This window comes from Salvelinus fontinalis, chromosome 17 (genome assembly GCF_029448725.1).
Source record: "Salvelinus fontinalis isolate EN_2023a chromosome 17, ASM2944872v1, whole genome shotgun sequence".
NCBI lineage: Eukaryota > Metazoa > Chordata > Actinopteri > Salmoniformes > Salmonidae > Salvelinus > Salvelinus fontinalis.
This window is the reverse complement of record NC_074681.1, coordinates 33894811-33908081: the sequence shown is the minus strand read 5'-3', so window position 1 is coordinate 33908081 and position 13271 is coordinate 33894811. Positions and strand designations below refer to the sequence as shown.

Sequence of the window (13271 nt, the reverse complement as noted above, 5' to 3'; positions counted from 1 at the left end):
TGCCTCTCCTTTCCAACCGCCTGCAGATGTGTGTGTATGTGTTAATCTGTGAGTGTGCGTTACTGTGTGTGTGTGTGCACAGATAAAGGAACGGGAGAGATTGAGGAAGAGAGAGACAAAGAGAGAAACGTTTTTGCTCAGAGGTAGATCTCTCTTCTCCCTGTGGTATTCCCTGTCTTCCAACATCACCACCAGTTTTCAGGGACGCTCTCTGTCCTGATGGCACAGTACAGTAGGAAGTAGGCCACAGCACGCGCCACATATATCACTACGAGGCTTGGAGTCTAGTACAGCTAACGCAGGGGGAAGAGGCTACTCATATATCTTCATTAATTACACAATGAGAGAGAGAGAAAGAGAGAGGCCACCCTATTCCCAGGACCTATCTGACATGTGTACAGTATATGGAGATGTAGTGTAGTCAGGGTCACAATGGTAAGGTTGAATAATGTACTGTTTACATGTAGTACTGATAATGTCATTGGCGTGGCACGCACACGCGCGCGCGCGCGCGCGCGCACACACACACACACACACACACACACACACACACACACACACACACACACACACACACACACACACACACACACACACACACACACACACACACACACACACACACACACACACACACACACACTTACTCTTAATTCACAATTCTCCAAAGGTTACCTAATTAGTGTACGGTCGGTGTGTAGAACTGTGTAGTTTGTGTCTGGGTCGGTTAGCCAGGCCCAGCATCTCTCTCTCTATCTCTCTCTATCTCTCTTTGTCTCTCTGCTTGGTGTGCATCCACAGAATTACAGGGAGGGAAACTGTGAGCATTAACCTCAAGCAATCAGGGCATGGATGATTTGCTCACTCCATTAAGCCTATTGTCTATGGTTTGGGATGTCAGAGCTACAGTATGCTAGCCTGAACCCAGATTTGTTTGTGTCCCTCTCATTGCCTCATTGTTTGGCATGACAAAGTGTTAAGAGAATTATGTTCTCAATGTTCATAAACTGAACTTCAATTAAACTACTCGGTCTGTTACCAAGAATTTGTAAGGTTCTTGTTGAAATGAAACAGACAGAGGCCAGTCTACAATTGTCAGAATGTTTATTTACGAGAGCTCTCCTTATCATTTCCTGTACAGTGGTTTATATACCTCTCATTTCGTCATAACTGTCCCTCCTCCTCTCAGACAATATAGTTCACAAGTCTTCTCCTTCTCATACATTGCCTGCCACCTGTTATACAATCTACTACAAGCTTAAGGTTTCTCCCCTCCCTGGGTGGTTAGGTTTCCTTCCCTGTTATCAGTTCCACAGTGGTCACAAGTTGTCTGCCACAGTTCCTCTTCTCTTATGGACAAACATTCTCCATCATTATACAGAGACAGGGTAGAATTCTGTTAGTTATAGTTATAGTTAAGTTAAATGTATACATCATTTAGTCATTATTCATAAAATTCATAACACAATGAACGAAAAGGTGTTGACAAGACAGCACAAACAGATCTGGGATCAGGCTAACAGTATAGCGTCGCTGTCTGATGAAAACCTCTCATCTTTGACGGTTTACATTTTTTTAAAACATTTATTGAAAGCAGTGACTCCCTTCCATGTACTCTGAATATTGCAAGACTCTAGGACCAAGAAAATGTATTGAAAATAGCTTCAGAATTGTATGTTCTGTAATGGGAAAATATTTGTCCATTTCCTGAAAAGTTTCTGTTTTGGAGATAAGAGTTTTCCATCAGACAGTGACGATAATAGGCTTCTCTGGCTGCAGTCGTGCTATAAAGCCCTCACTTCATTGAATGTGTGCAGGATGATAATATTAACTCAAATGAAGGAAAATTTCTTCCTTTCAAATATTCTGTCTCTTCCTTTGTGTCTACTCCCTGACTCTAGGTCTTCATGTTCTCTCTCCCGTCTCTCCGTTTGCTTTCTGGAACTTTATTATTTTCAACCCTTTTCTTTGGGCTCCATATATGTCTTTCCACCCCCCGCAAAAAATGTCTCTCTCTCTCATTCAAACAGTGATTGCCTGACTCATTCTTTTGCCTAACGAGTGGAGGAGAAAAGGAGTGAAGGAGGAGAGGAGGGGGGACGCGGGGGCGTGCTGTAGAGTCAGGATGTGAAACAAACACTATTTTATGTCATCACCAGAACCCTGCATTCCCATTGATTCATATTGACTGTTTCCTAATCAATAGATAGTCACTGCCTGCTGTCAACATCAATATCATCAACAGTCTATGGATGTAAAGTGAACTGTCTCCTGGTACAATATCAATAGCAGGTGAACAATCCCATTATAATTAGTAGATAAGGAACCTAACCTAGCTCATCAGGGCCATCACTGTCAGGTATCATTAGAGGAAGAGGCTTCTGTCGGTGGTCCTGAGACCATGTTCATGTTGTCTTTAACATTGGATACTGTTAGCTAATGTCTGCATGTTTCTGCTAACTAGGCTTTGTCTGACTTTGATATGACAAGGGTGGCGGTTTCCAGGAAAAGCATCACACCGCCCCAGATGTCAGCTAAGAGGAGTTTGGTATTCCGAGCTGAGCTCTCAGTCTCCCTCTCACACAGATACACACACACACTTCTACTGGATTTTTGTATGCGTAGCCTTGGCTCTCTTGCTAGCAGGGCTTACTGGTATTAACCCAGTTTCAGTTATAATGCACCAAGGCCCTTTCCTGAGGGAACAGCCCAGTGGGATAGCGAGAGAGAGAGAGGTTCGGAGGAAAAGAAGGATGGAAGGATCTGGTGGAATGTGAAGACGGATGTGTCATGCAGAGGGAAAAAAAGCTCATTCTCTCGGCTGATCGGTTTCCACGGTAACCAGGTTGACTAAAACCTACAAGCGCGGCGCTAGCGTAAAAGGATGGCCATGGGAAGTGACCTCCCGCTGTATTGTGTGTGTGTGTGTGTGTCGTTTGTTCGCCCATCGCCAAGGAAACTCACGCGTTCACAGGATCTTAAGCTGTTCTCCTTTCCACATATCTCAGGACCCATGATAATGAATGACAATAATGGAACTATTGTAGTAGTGGCAGAAGCAGTAGTAACCGTTGGAATGGCAGGGACAGTCACTGAAGGGCCTGATGCATTTCTTTCAGTCTTGTTTGTCATTGGAACATATGCTATTGCTCATAGAGGTGTTGGAACGGCCAAGGCTTTGTATGAAAAGAAAACCATAAGAAGTCACAGGGACATTCATTTCATGATTGAAGGGAAACATGTCGGTTTGTATTTAGCCTGGATGCCAGGCTGTTTCTACCTCTGATTTGTCAATGCTCATAGGGGTATTAATGTCTTTCCTACACCGTGTAAAGTACCTCAATTGAGCGTATGCATTAATATTGAGAGGTATTTATGATATACAGTACCAGTCAAAAGTGTGTTGGGTCATTGTCCTGTTGAAAAACAAATGAGAGTCCCACTAAGCGCAAACCAGATGGGATGGCGTATCTCTGCAGTATGCTGTGGTAGCCATGCTGGTTAAGTGTGCCTTGAATTCTAAATAAATCACAGACAGTGTCACCAGCAAAACACCGTCACACCTCCTCCATGCTTCACGGTGGGAACCAAACATGCAGAGGTCATCGGTTCAACTCCTCTGCGTCTCACAACGACACGGCAGTTGGAACCAAAAATCTCAAATTTGGACTTATTATTGCTCATGTTTCTTGGCTCAAGAAAGTCTCTTCTTATTATTGGTTTCTTTTAGTAGTGGTTTCTTTGCAGCAATTTGACCATAAATGCCTGATTCATGCAGTCTCCTCTGAACAGTTGATGTTGAGATGTGTCTGTTACTTGAACTCTGTGAAGCATTTATTTGGGCTGCAATCTGAGGTGCAGTTAACTCTAATGAACCTATCCTCTGCAGCAGAGGTAACTCTGGGTCTTCCTTTCCTGTGGCGGTCCTCATGAGAGACAGTTTCATCATAGCGCTTGATGGTTTTTGCGACTGCACTTGAAGAAACTTTCAAAGTTCTTGAAATTTTCTAGATTGACTGACCTACATGTCAGTAATGATGGCCTGTAATTTCTCTTTGCTTATTTGAGCTGTTCTTGCCATAATATGGACTTGGTCTTTTACCAATGAGAGCTATATTCTGTATACCCCCCTACCTTGTCACAACACAACTGATTGGCCCTAATGCATTAAGAAGGAAACAAATTCCAAAAACTTTTAACAAGACACATCTGTTAATTGAAGTGCAAGAAAAACTTTTGAATGAGTAGGTGTGTCCAAACTTTTGACTGGTACTGTATATATCATCTGTTTTGTTGTGTGCCTCCTCTCCCAGGTGCCCCTGAGTCCAGAGTGTGTGCGTGCCATCATGAAGATGACGTACTGTCGCCACTGCCGTGGCGTGCCCTCTGCCAAGCCCTGTGCCAACTACTGTGCAAACGTGCTGAAGGGCTGCCTCGCCAACCACGCCGACCTGGACACAGAGTGGAGAAACTTGGCTGGTGAGACATATAAACACACACACACGCACGACACACACACACACACACACACACACACACACACACACACACACACACACACACACACACACACACACACACACACACACACACACACACACACACACACACACACACACACACACACACACACACACACACACACACACACACACACACACACACACATTTGCACACTCATTTAATTTAATTTAATGCTTATAAGCATGCATTCACATTTTAATATTGTATTCCCCCCGTCTCTGTAGATGCCATGCTGCAGGTGGCTAACAAGTTTGAGGGTGCATCCAGTGTGAATGTGGTGTTCCTCTCTCTCCCCAAGCACATCTCAGAGGCTATCACCACCATGATAGAAAACATAGACACCTTTAACACCAAGGTCAGTACAGCAGTCAGCACACGCACACGCGCACACTGACACACAAAACACGCACACTCACACACAAAACACGCACACACACACACACGCACAGATATACTACCGCCAGTCCACACTTTAAAATATTATTACCGATCACACTAATACGGTGTTGATCAGGGCTCATATCACATATTCAGAGCCTGATGTTGAATACCTGTGCTGATTTAATGTAATAATGTTCCACATACCTGAACAGGGACTCATAACACAGTCTCAAGGCCAAACATTAACTTCTCCTTTTAATGGTGTACGAGCACCACTTTTATGTGCCTGTTAAAAAGCATAAGGAGCCATGGAATCTGATTTTTTTATTTAGTGAAGGTGGGAAAATATGTAAATAGTGTCGGGGAACAAAGGCTTCTCTGTACTGCGCAGGTGTCGAGGCCAGATTTGGCCTGAGGCTCTGCCATGACCTGGCAGACTAGCCTTCACAACACCAGCCAGGATCAGATTACATGATTCTAACCTTAACCACTAGGGAGGAAACCAACTGACCTGAGATCAGTGTCTAGGGACAGCTTCACCTGCTTATTGACAGTCTTCTATAGATGATGTATTGGCCTATTTGTCCTACCAGGTTTAGAAAGTCAGTTTGATTCATAAAGTGTTTCAATATGCAACTACTTCTATTGCAGCTGCTCTGGTTTAATTAGTTATCACGTGTCAACAGAGTTACAGTTAGGATTGGGAGTAGGACAAATTTGTTCTACATCCGTGAGTAGGGGCACCTTCTACCTCAGGTTAGTACCATATATGATAGATGTGTGTGTGTGTTTACGTGTTTTATAGAACAGTTATTTATACAGGAGAGGCAGAGGGCCTCAGAGCTATCCAAAACAGACTAAACAAGAGGACAGTTTAACTTAAGTCTGAAGCAGCATAGGAGGTGTGTGTGTTCTTGGCATTGAAATTCTTAGGTTACTATATGATGTTAAATCAGAGTCCTCTGGCGTTGTAAGTAGTGCTAACTACTGTAAGTGGTGCTAAGTAGTGCTAAGTACTGTACTTAGCACTACTTAGTGGTGCTAACTATTGTAAGTAGCGCTAGTAGTGCTAACTATTGTAAGTGGTGCCACAGTAGTAGTGCTTAGAGGTGCTAGTAGTGCTAACAATTGTAAGTGGTGCCACGGTAGTAGTGCTTAGAGGTGCTAGTAGTGCTAACTATTGTAAGTGGTGCCACAGTAGTAGTGCTTAGAGGTGCTAGTAGTGCTAACTATTGTAAGTGGTGCCACAGTAGTAGTGCTTAGAGGTGCTAGTAGTGCTAACTATTGTAAGTGGTGCCACAGTAGTAGTGCTTAGAGGTGTTAGTAGTGCTAACAATTTTAAGTAGTGTTAGTAGTGCTAACTATTGTAAGTAGTGTTAGTAGTGCTAACTATTGTAAGTGGTGCCACAGTAGTAGTGCTTAGAGGTGCTAGTAGTGCTAACTATTGTAAGTGGTGCCACGGTAGTAGTGCTTAGAGGTGCTAGTAGTGTTAACTATTGTAAGTGGTGCTAGTAGTGCTAACTACTGTTAGTGGTATTAGTAGTGCTAACTACTGTAAGTGGTGCTAGTAGTGCTAACTACTGTAAGTGGTGCTAGTAGTGCTAACTACTGTAAGTGGTGCTAGTAGTGCTAACTGCTGTAAGTCGTGCTAGTAGTGCTAACTACTGTAAGTGGTGCTAGTAGTGCTAACTACTGTAAGTGGTGCTAGTAGTGCTAACTACTGTAAGTGGTGCTAACTTCTGCAAGTGGTGCTAGTAGTGCTAACTACTGTAAGTGGTGCTAGTAGTGCTAACTGCTGTAAGTCGTGCTAGTAGTGCTAACTACTGTAAGTGGTGCTAGTAGTGCTAACTACTGTAAGTCGTGCTAGTAGTGCTAACTACAGTCCTCTGGCGTTGTAAGTAGTGCTAACTACTGTAAGTGGTGCTAAGTAGTGTTAAGTACTGTACTTAGCACTACTTAGTGGTGCTAACTACTGTAAGTGGTATTAGTAGTGCTAACAATTGTAAGTAGTGTTAGTAGTGCTAACTATTGTAAGTAGTGTTAGTAGTGCTAACTATTGTAAGTGGTGCCACAGTAGTAGTGCTTCGAGGTGCTAGTAGTGCTAACTATTGTAAGTGGTGCCACGGTAGTAGTGCTTAGAGGTGCTAGTAGTGCTAACTATTGTAAGTGGTGCCACAGTAGTAGTGCTTAGAGGTGCTAGTAGTGCTAACTATTGTAAGTGGTGCCACAGTAGTAGTGCTTAGAGGTGTTAGTAGTGCTAACAATTGTAAGTAGTGTTAGTAGTGCTAACTATTGTAAGTAGTGTTAGTAGTGCTAACTATTGTAAGTAGTGTTAGTAGTGCTAACTATTGTAAGTGGTGCCACTGTAGTAGTGCTTAGAGGTGCTAGTAGTGCTAACTATTGTAAGTAGTGTTAGTAGTGCTTTAAGGTGCTAGTAGTGCTAACTATTGTAAGTGGTGCCACAGTAGTAGTGCTTAGAGGTGCTAGTAGTGCTAACTATTGTAAGTGGTGCCACAGTAGTAGTGCTTAGAGGTGCTAGTAGTGTTAACTATTGTAAGTGGTGCTAGTAGTGCTAACTACTGTAAGTGGTATTAGTAGTGCTAACTACTGTAAGTGGTGCTAGTAGTGCTAACTACTTTAAGTGGTGCTAGTAGTGCTAACTGCTGTAAGTCGTGCTAGTAGTGCTAACTACTGTAGGTGGTGCAAGTAGTGCTAACTACTGTAAGTCGTGCTAGTAGTGCTAACTACTGTAGTGCTAGTAGTGCTAACTACTGTACGTGGTGCTAGTAGTGCTGACTACTGTACGGGGTGCTAGTAGTGCTAACTAATGTAAGTAGTGCTAGTAGTGCTAACTACTGTACGTAGTGCTAGTAGTGCTAACTACTGTACGTAGTGCTAGTAGTGCTAACTACTGTACGTAGTGCTAGTAGTGTTAACTACTGTACGTAGTGCTAGTAGTGTTAACTACTGTACGTAGTGCTAGTAGTGTTAACTACTGTACCTGGTGCTAGTAGTGTTAACTACTGTACGTAGTGCTAGTCGTGTTAACTACTGTACGTAGTGCTAGTAGTGTTAACTACTGTAGTGCTAGTAGTGTTAACTACTGTACGTCGTGCTAGTAGTGTTAACTACTGTAAGTAGTGCTAGTAGTCCTAACTACTGTACGTAGTGCTAGTAGTGTTAACTACTGTACGAGGTGCTAGTAGTGTTAACTACTGTACGTAGTGCTAGTAGTGTTAACTACTGTACGTCGTGCTAGTAGTGCTAACTACTGTAAGTCGTGCTAGTAGTGCTAACTACTGTAGTGCTAGTAGTGCTAACTACTGTACGTGGTGCTAGTAGTGCTAACTACTGTACGTGGTGCTAGTAGTGCTAACTACTGTAAGTAGTGCTAGTAGTGCTAACTACTGTACGTAGTGCTAGTAGTGCTAACTACTGTACGTAGTGCTAGTAGTGTTAACTACTGTACGTAGTGCTAGTAGTGTTAACTACTGTACGTAGTGCTAGTAGTGTTAACTACTGTACGTAGTGCTAGTAGTGTTAACTACTGTACGTAGTGCTAGTAGTGTTAACTACTGTACCTGGTGCTAGTAGTGTTAACTACTGTACGTAGTGCTAGTCGTGTTAACTACTGTACGTAGTGCTAGTAGTGTTAACTACTGTAGTGCTAGTAGTTTTAACTACTGTACGTCGTGCTAGTAGTGTTAACTACTGTAAGTAGTGCTAGTAGCCCTAACTACTGTACGTAGTGCTATTAGTGTTAACTACTGTACGTGGTGCTAGTAGTGTTAACTACTGTACGTGGTGCTAGTAGTGTTAACTACTGTACGTAGTGCTAGTAGTGTTAACTACTGTACGTAGTGCTAGTCGTGTTAACTACTGTAGTGTTAGTATTGTTAACTACTGTACGTGGTGCTAGTAGTGTTATCTACTGTAGTGATAGTAGTGTTAACTACTGTACGTGGTGCTAGTAGTGTTAACTACTGTACGTGGTGCTAGTAGTGTTAACTACTGTATGTGGTGCTAGTAGTGTTAACTACTGTATGTGGTGCTAGTGGTGTTAACTACTGTACGTGGTGCTAGTAGTGTTAACTACTGTACGTAGTGCTAGTAGTGTTAACTACTGTACGTAGTGCTAGTCGTGTTAACTACTGTACGTAGTGCTAGTAGTGTTAACTACTGTACGTGGTGCTAGTAGTGTTAACTACTGTACGTAGTGCTAGTCGTGTTAACTACTGTAGTGTTAGTATTGTTAACTACTGTACGTAGTGCTAGTCGTGTTAACTACTGTAGTGTTAGTATTGTTAACTACTGTACGTGGTGCTAGTAGTGTTATCTACTGTACTGATAGTAGTGTTAACTACTGTACGTGGTGCTAGTAGTGTTAACTACTGTACGTGGTGCTAGTAGTGTTAACTACTGTAGTGCTAGTAGTGTTAACTACTGTAAGTGGTGCTAGTAGTGTTAACTACTGTACATGGTGCTAGTAGTGTTAACTACTGTACGTAGTGCTAGTAGTGTTAACTACTGTACGTAGTGCTAGTAGTGCTAACTACTGTACGTAGTGCTAGTAGTGCTAACTACTGTACGTAGTGCTAGTAGTGCTAACTACTGTACGTAGTGCTAGTAGTGCTAACTACTGTACGTTGTGCTAGTAGTGTTAACTACTGTACGTAGTGCTAGTAGTGTTAATTACTGTACGTAGTGCTAGTAGTGTTAACTACTGTACGTAGTGCTAGTAGTGTTAACTAATGTACCTGGTGCTAGTAGTGTTAACTAATGTACCTGGTGCTAGTAGTGTTAACTACTGTACCTGGTGCTAGTAGTGTTAACTACTGTACCTGGTGCTAGTAGTGTTAACTACTGTAAGTCGTGCTAGTAGTGTTAACTACTGTACGTAGTGATAGTAGTGTTAACTACTGTACGTCGTGCTAGTAGTGTTAACTACTGTACGTAGTGCTAGTAGTGTTAACTACTGTACGCAGTGCTTGTCGTGCTAACTACTGTACGTAGTGCTAGTCGTGTTAACTACTGTACGTAGTGCTAGTAGTGTTAACTACTGTACGTAGTTCTAGTAGTGTTAACTACTGTACGTAGTGCTAGTAGTGTTAACTACTGTACGTAGTGCTAGTAGTGTTAACTACTGTACGTCGTAATAGTAGTGTTAACTACTGTACCTGGTGCTAGTAGTGTTAACTACTGTACCTGGTGCTAGTAGTGCTAACTACTGTAAGTCTTGCTAGTAGTGTTAACTAGAACGTAGTGCTAGTAGTGTTATCTACTGTACGTAGTGCTAGTAGTGTTAACTACTGTACGTCGTGCTAGTAGTGTTAACTACTGTACGTAGTGCTAGTATTCCTAACTACTGTACGTAGTGCTAGTAGTTTTAACTACTGTACGTGGTGCTAGTAGTGTTAACTACTGTACGTAGTGCTAGTAGTGCTAGTAGTGTTAACTACTGTACGTAGTGCTAGTAGTGTTAACTACTGTACGTAGTGCTAGTAGTGTTAACTACTGTACCTGGTGCTAGTAGTGTTAACTACTGTACCTGGTGCTAGTAGTGTTAACTACTGTACGTAGTGCTAGTAGTGCTAACTACTGTAAGTCGTGCTAGTAGTGTTAACTACTGTACGTAGTGCTAGTAGTGTTAACTACTGTACGTAGTGCTAGTAGTGTTAACTACTGTACGTCGTGCTAGTAGTGTTAACTACTGTACGTGGTGCTAGTAGTGTTAACTACTGTAAGTAGTGCTAGTAGTGCTAACTACTGTACGTAGTGCTAGTAGTGTTAACTAGTGTACGTGGTGCTAGTAGTGTTAACTACTGTACGTATTGCTAGTAGTGTTAACTACTGTACGTCGTGCTAGTAGTGTTAAATACTGTACGTAGTGCTAGTAGTGTTGACTACTGTACGTAGTGCTAGTTGTGTTGACTAGTGTACGTAGTGCTAGTAGTGTTGACTAGTGTACGTAGTGCTAGTAGTGTTAACTACTGTACGTAGTGCTAGTAGTGTTAACTACTGTACGTAGTGCTAGTAGTGTTATCTACTGTAGTGCTATTAGTGTTAACTACTGTAGTGCTAGTATTGTTAACTACTGTACGTGGTGCTAGTAGTGTTAACTACTGTAAGTAGTGCTAGTAGTGTTAACTACTGTAAGTAGTGCTAGTAGTGTTAACTACTGTACGTAGTGCTAGTCGTGCTAACTACTGTACGTAGTGCTAGTCGTGTTAACTACTGTACGTAGTGCTAGTAGTGTTAACTACTGTACGTAGTGCTAGTCGTGTTAACTACTGTACGTAGTGCTAGTAGTGGTAACTACTGTACGTAGTGCTAGTATAGTTAACTACTGTACGTAGTGCTAGTAGTGTTAACTACTGTACGTAGTGCTAGTAGTGTTAACTACTGTACGTAGTGCTAGTAGTGTTAACTACTGTACCTGGTGCTAGTAGTGTTAACTACTGTACGTAGTGCTAGTAGTGGTAACTACTGTACGTAGTGCTAGTAGTGGTAACTACTGTACATAGTGCTAGTAGTGTTAACTACTGTACCTGGTGCTAGTAGTGTTAACTACTGTACGTAGTGCTAGTAGTGTTAACTACTGTACGTAGTGCTAGTAGTGTTAACTACTGTACGTAGTGCTAGTAGTGTTAACTACTGTACGTGGTGCTAGTCGTGTTAACTACTGTACCTGGTGCTAGTAGTGTTAACTACTGTAGCTGGTGCTAGTAGTGTTAACTACTGTACCTGGTGCTAGTAGTGTTAACTACTGTACCTGGTGCTAGTAGTGTTAACTACTGTACCTGGTGCTAGTACTGTTAACTACTGTACGTAGTGCTAGTAGTGCTAACTACTGTACGTAGTGCTAGTAGTGTTAACTACTGTACGTGGTGCTAGTAGTGTTAACTACTGTACGTGGTGCTAGTAGTGCTAACTACTGTACGTTGTGCTAGTAGTGCTAACTACTGTACGTCGTGCTAGTAGTGTTAACTACTGTACCTGGTGCTAGTAGTGTTAACTACTGTACCTGGTGCTAGTAGTGTTTAACTACTGTACGTAGTGTTAACTACTGTACCTGGTGCTAGTAGTGTTAACTACTGTACGTAGTGCTAGTAATGCTAACTACTGTACGTGATGCTAGTCGTGTTAACTACTGTACGTAGTGGTAGTCGTGTTAACTACTGTACGTAGTGCTAGTAGTGCTAACTACTGTACCTGGTGCTAGTAGTGTTAACTACTGTACGTGGTGCTAGTAGTGCTAACTACTGTACGTAGTGCAAATAGTGCTAACTACTGTACGTAATGCTAGTAGTGTTAACTACTGTACGTAGTGCTAGTAGTGTTAACTACTGTACGTAGTGTTAACTACTGTACCTGGTGCTAGTAGTGTTAACTACTGTACGTAGTGCTAGTAGTGTTAACTACTGTACGTAGTGCTAGTAGTGTTAACTACTGTACGTAGTGCTAGTAGTGCTAACTACTGTACGTGGTGCTAGTAGTGTTAACTACTGTACGTAGTTCTAGTAGTGTTAACTACTGTACGTAGTGCTAACTACTGTACGTAGTGCTAGTAGTGTTAACTACTGTACGTAGTGCTAGTAGTGTTAACTACTGTACGTAGTGCTAGTAGTGTTAACTACTGTAAGTCGTGCTAGTAGTGTTAACTACTGTACGTGGTGCTAGTAGTGTTAACTACTGTACGTAGTGCTAGTAGTGTTAACTACTGTACGTAGTGCTAGTCGTGTTAACTACTGTAGTGTTAGTATTGTTAACTACTGTACGTGGTGCTAGTAGTGTTATCTACTGTAGTGATAGTAGTGTTAACTACTGTACGTGGTGCTAGTAGTGTTAACTACTGTACGTGGTGCTAGTAGTGTTAACTACTGTATGTGGTGCTAGTAGTGTTAACTACTGTATGTGGTGCTAGTGGTGTTAACTACTGTACGTGGTGCTAGTAGTGTTAACTACTGTACGTAGTGCTAGTAGTGTTAACTACTGTACGTAGTGCTAGTCGTGTTAACTACTGTACGTAGTGCTAGTAGTGTTAACTACTGTACGTGGTGCTAGTAGTGTTAACTACTGTACGTAGTGCTAGTCGTGTTAACTACTGTAGTGTTAGTATTGTTAACTACTGTACGTAGTGCTAGTCGTGTTAACTACTGTAGTGTTAGTATTGTTAACTACTGTACGTGGTGCTAGTAGTGTTATCTACTGTACTGATAGTAGTGTTAACTACTGTACGTGGTGCTAGTAGTGTTAACTACTGTACGTGGTGCTAGTAGTGTTAACTACTGTAGTGCTAGTAGTGTTAACTACTGTAAGTGGTGCTAGTAGTGTTAACTACTGTACATGGTGCTAGTAGTGTTAAC

At 42.1% G+C, this 13271-nt stretch overlaps 1 protein-coding gene across 1 annotated transcript in view; it reads left to right on the top strand.

Moving 5' to 3' along the window:
- The window catches only part of LOC129814184 (glypican-1-like), a 160080-nt gene that overhangs the window by 93587 nt on the left and 53222 nt on the right, over positions 1 to 13271 (top strand). Inside the window, exons 6-7 of the mRNA XM_055867086.1 lie at positions 4314 to 4479; positions 4749 to 4879. Of these exons, the coding sequence (XP_055723061.1) occupies positions 4314 to 4479; positions 4749 to 4879 (297 nt within the window). The remainder of the gene's footprint in view (positions 1 to 4313; positions 4480 to 4748; positions 4880 to 13271) is intronic.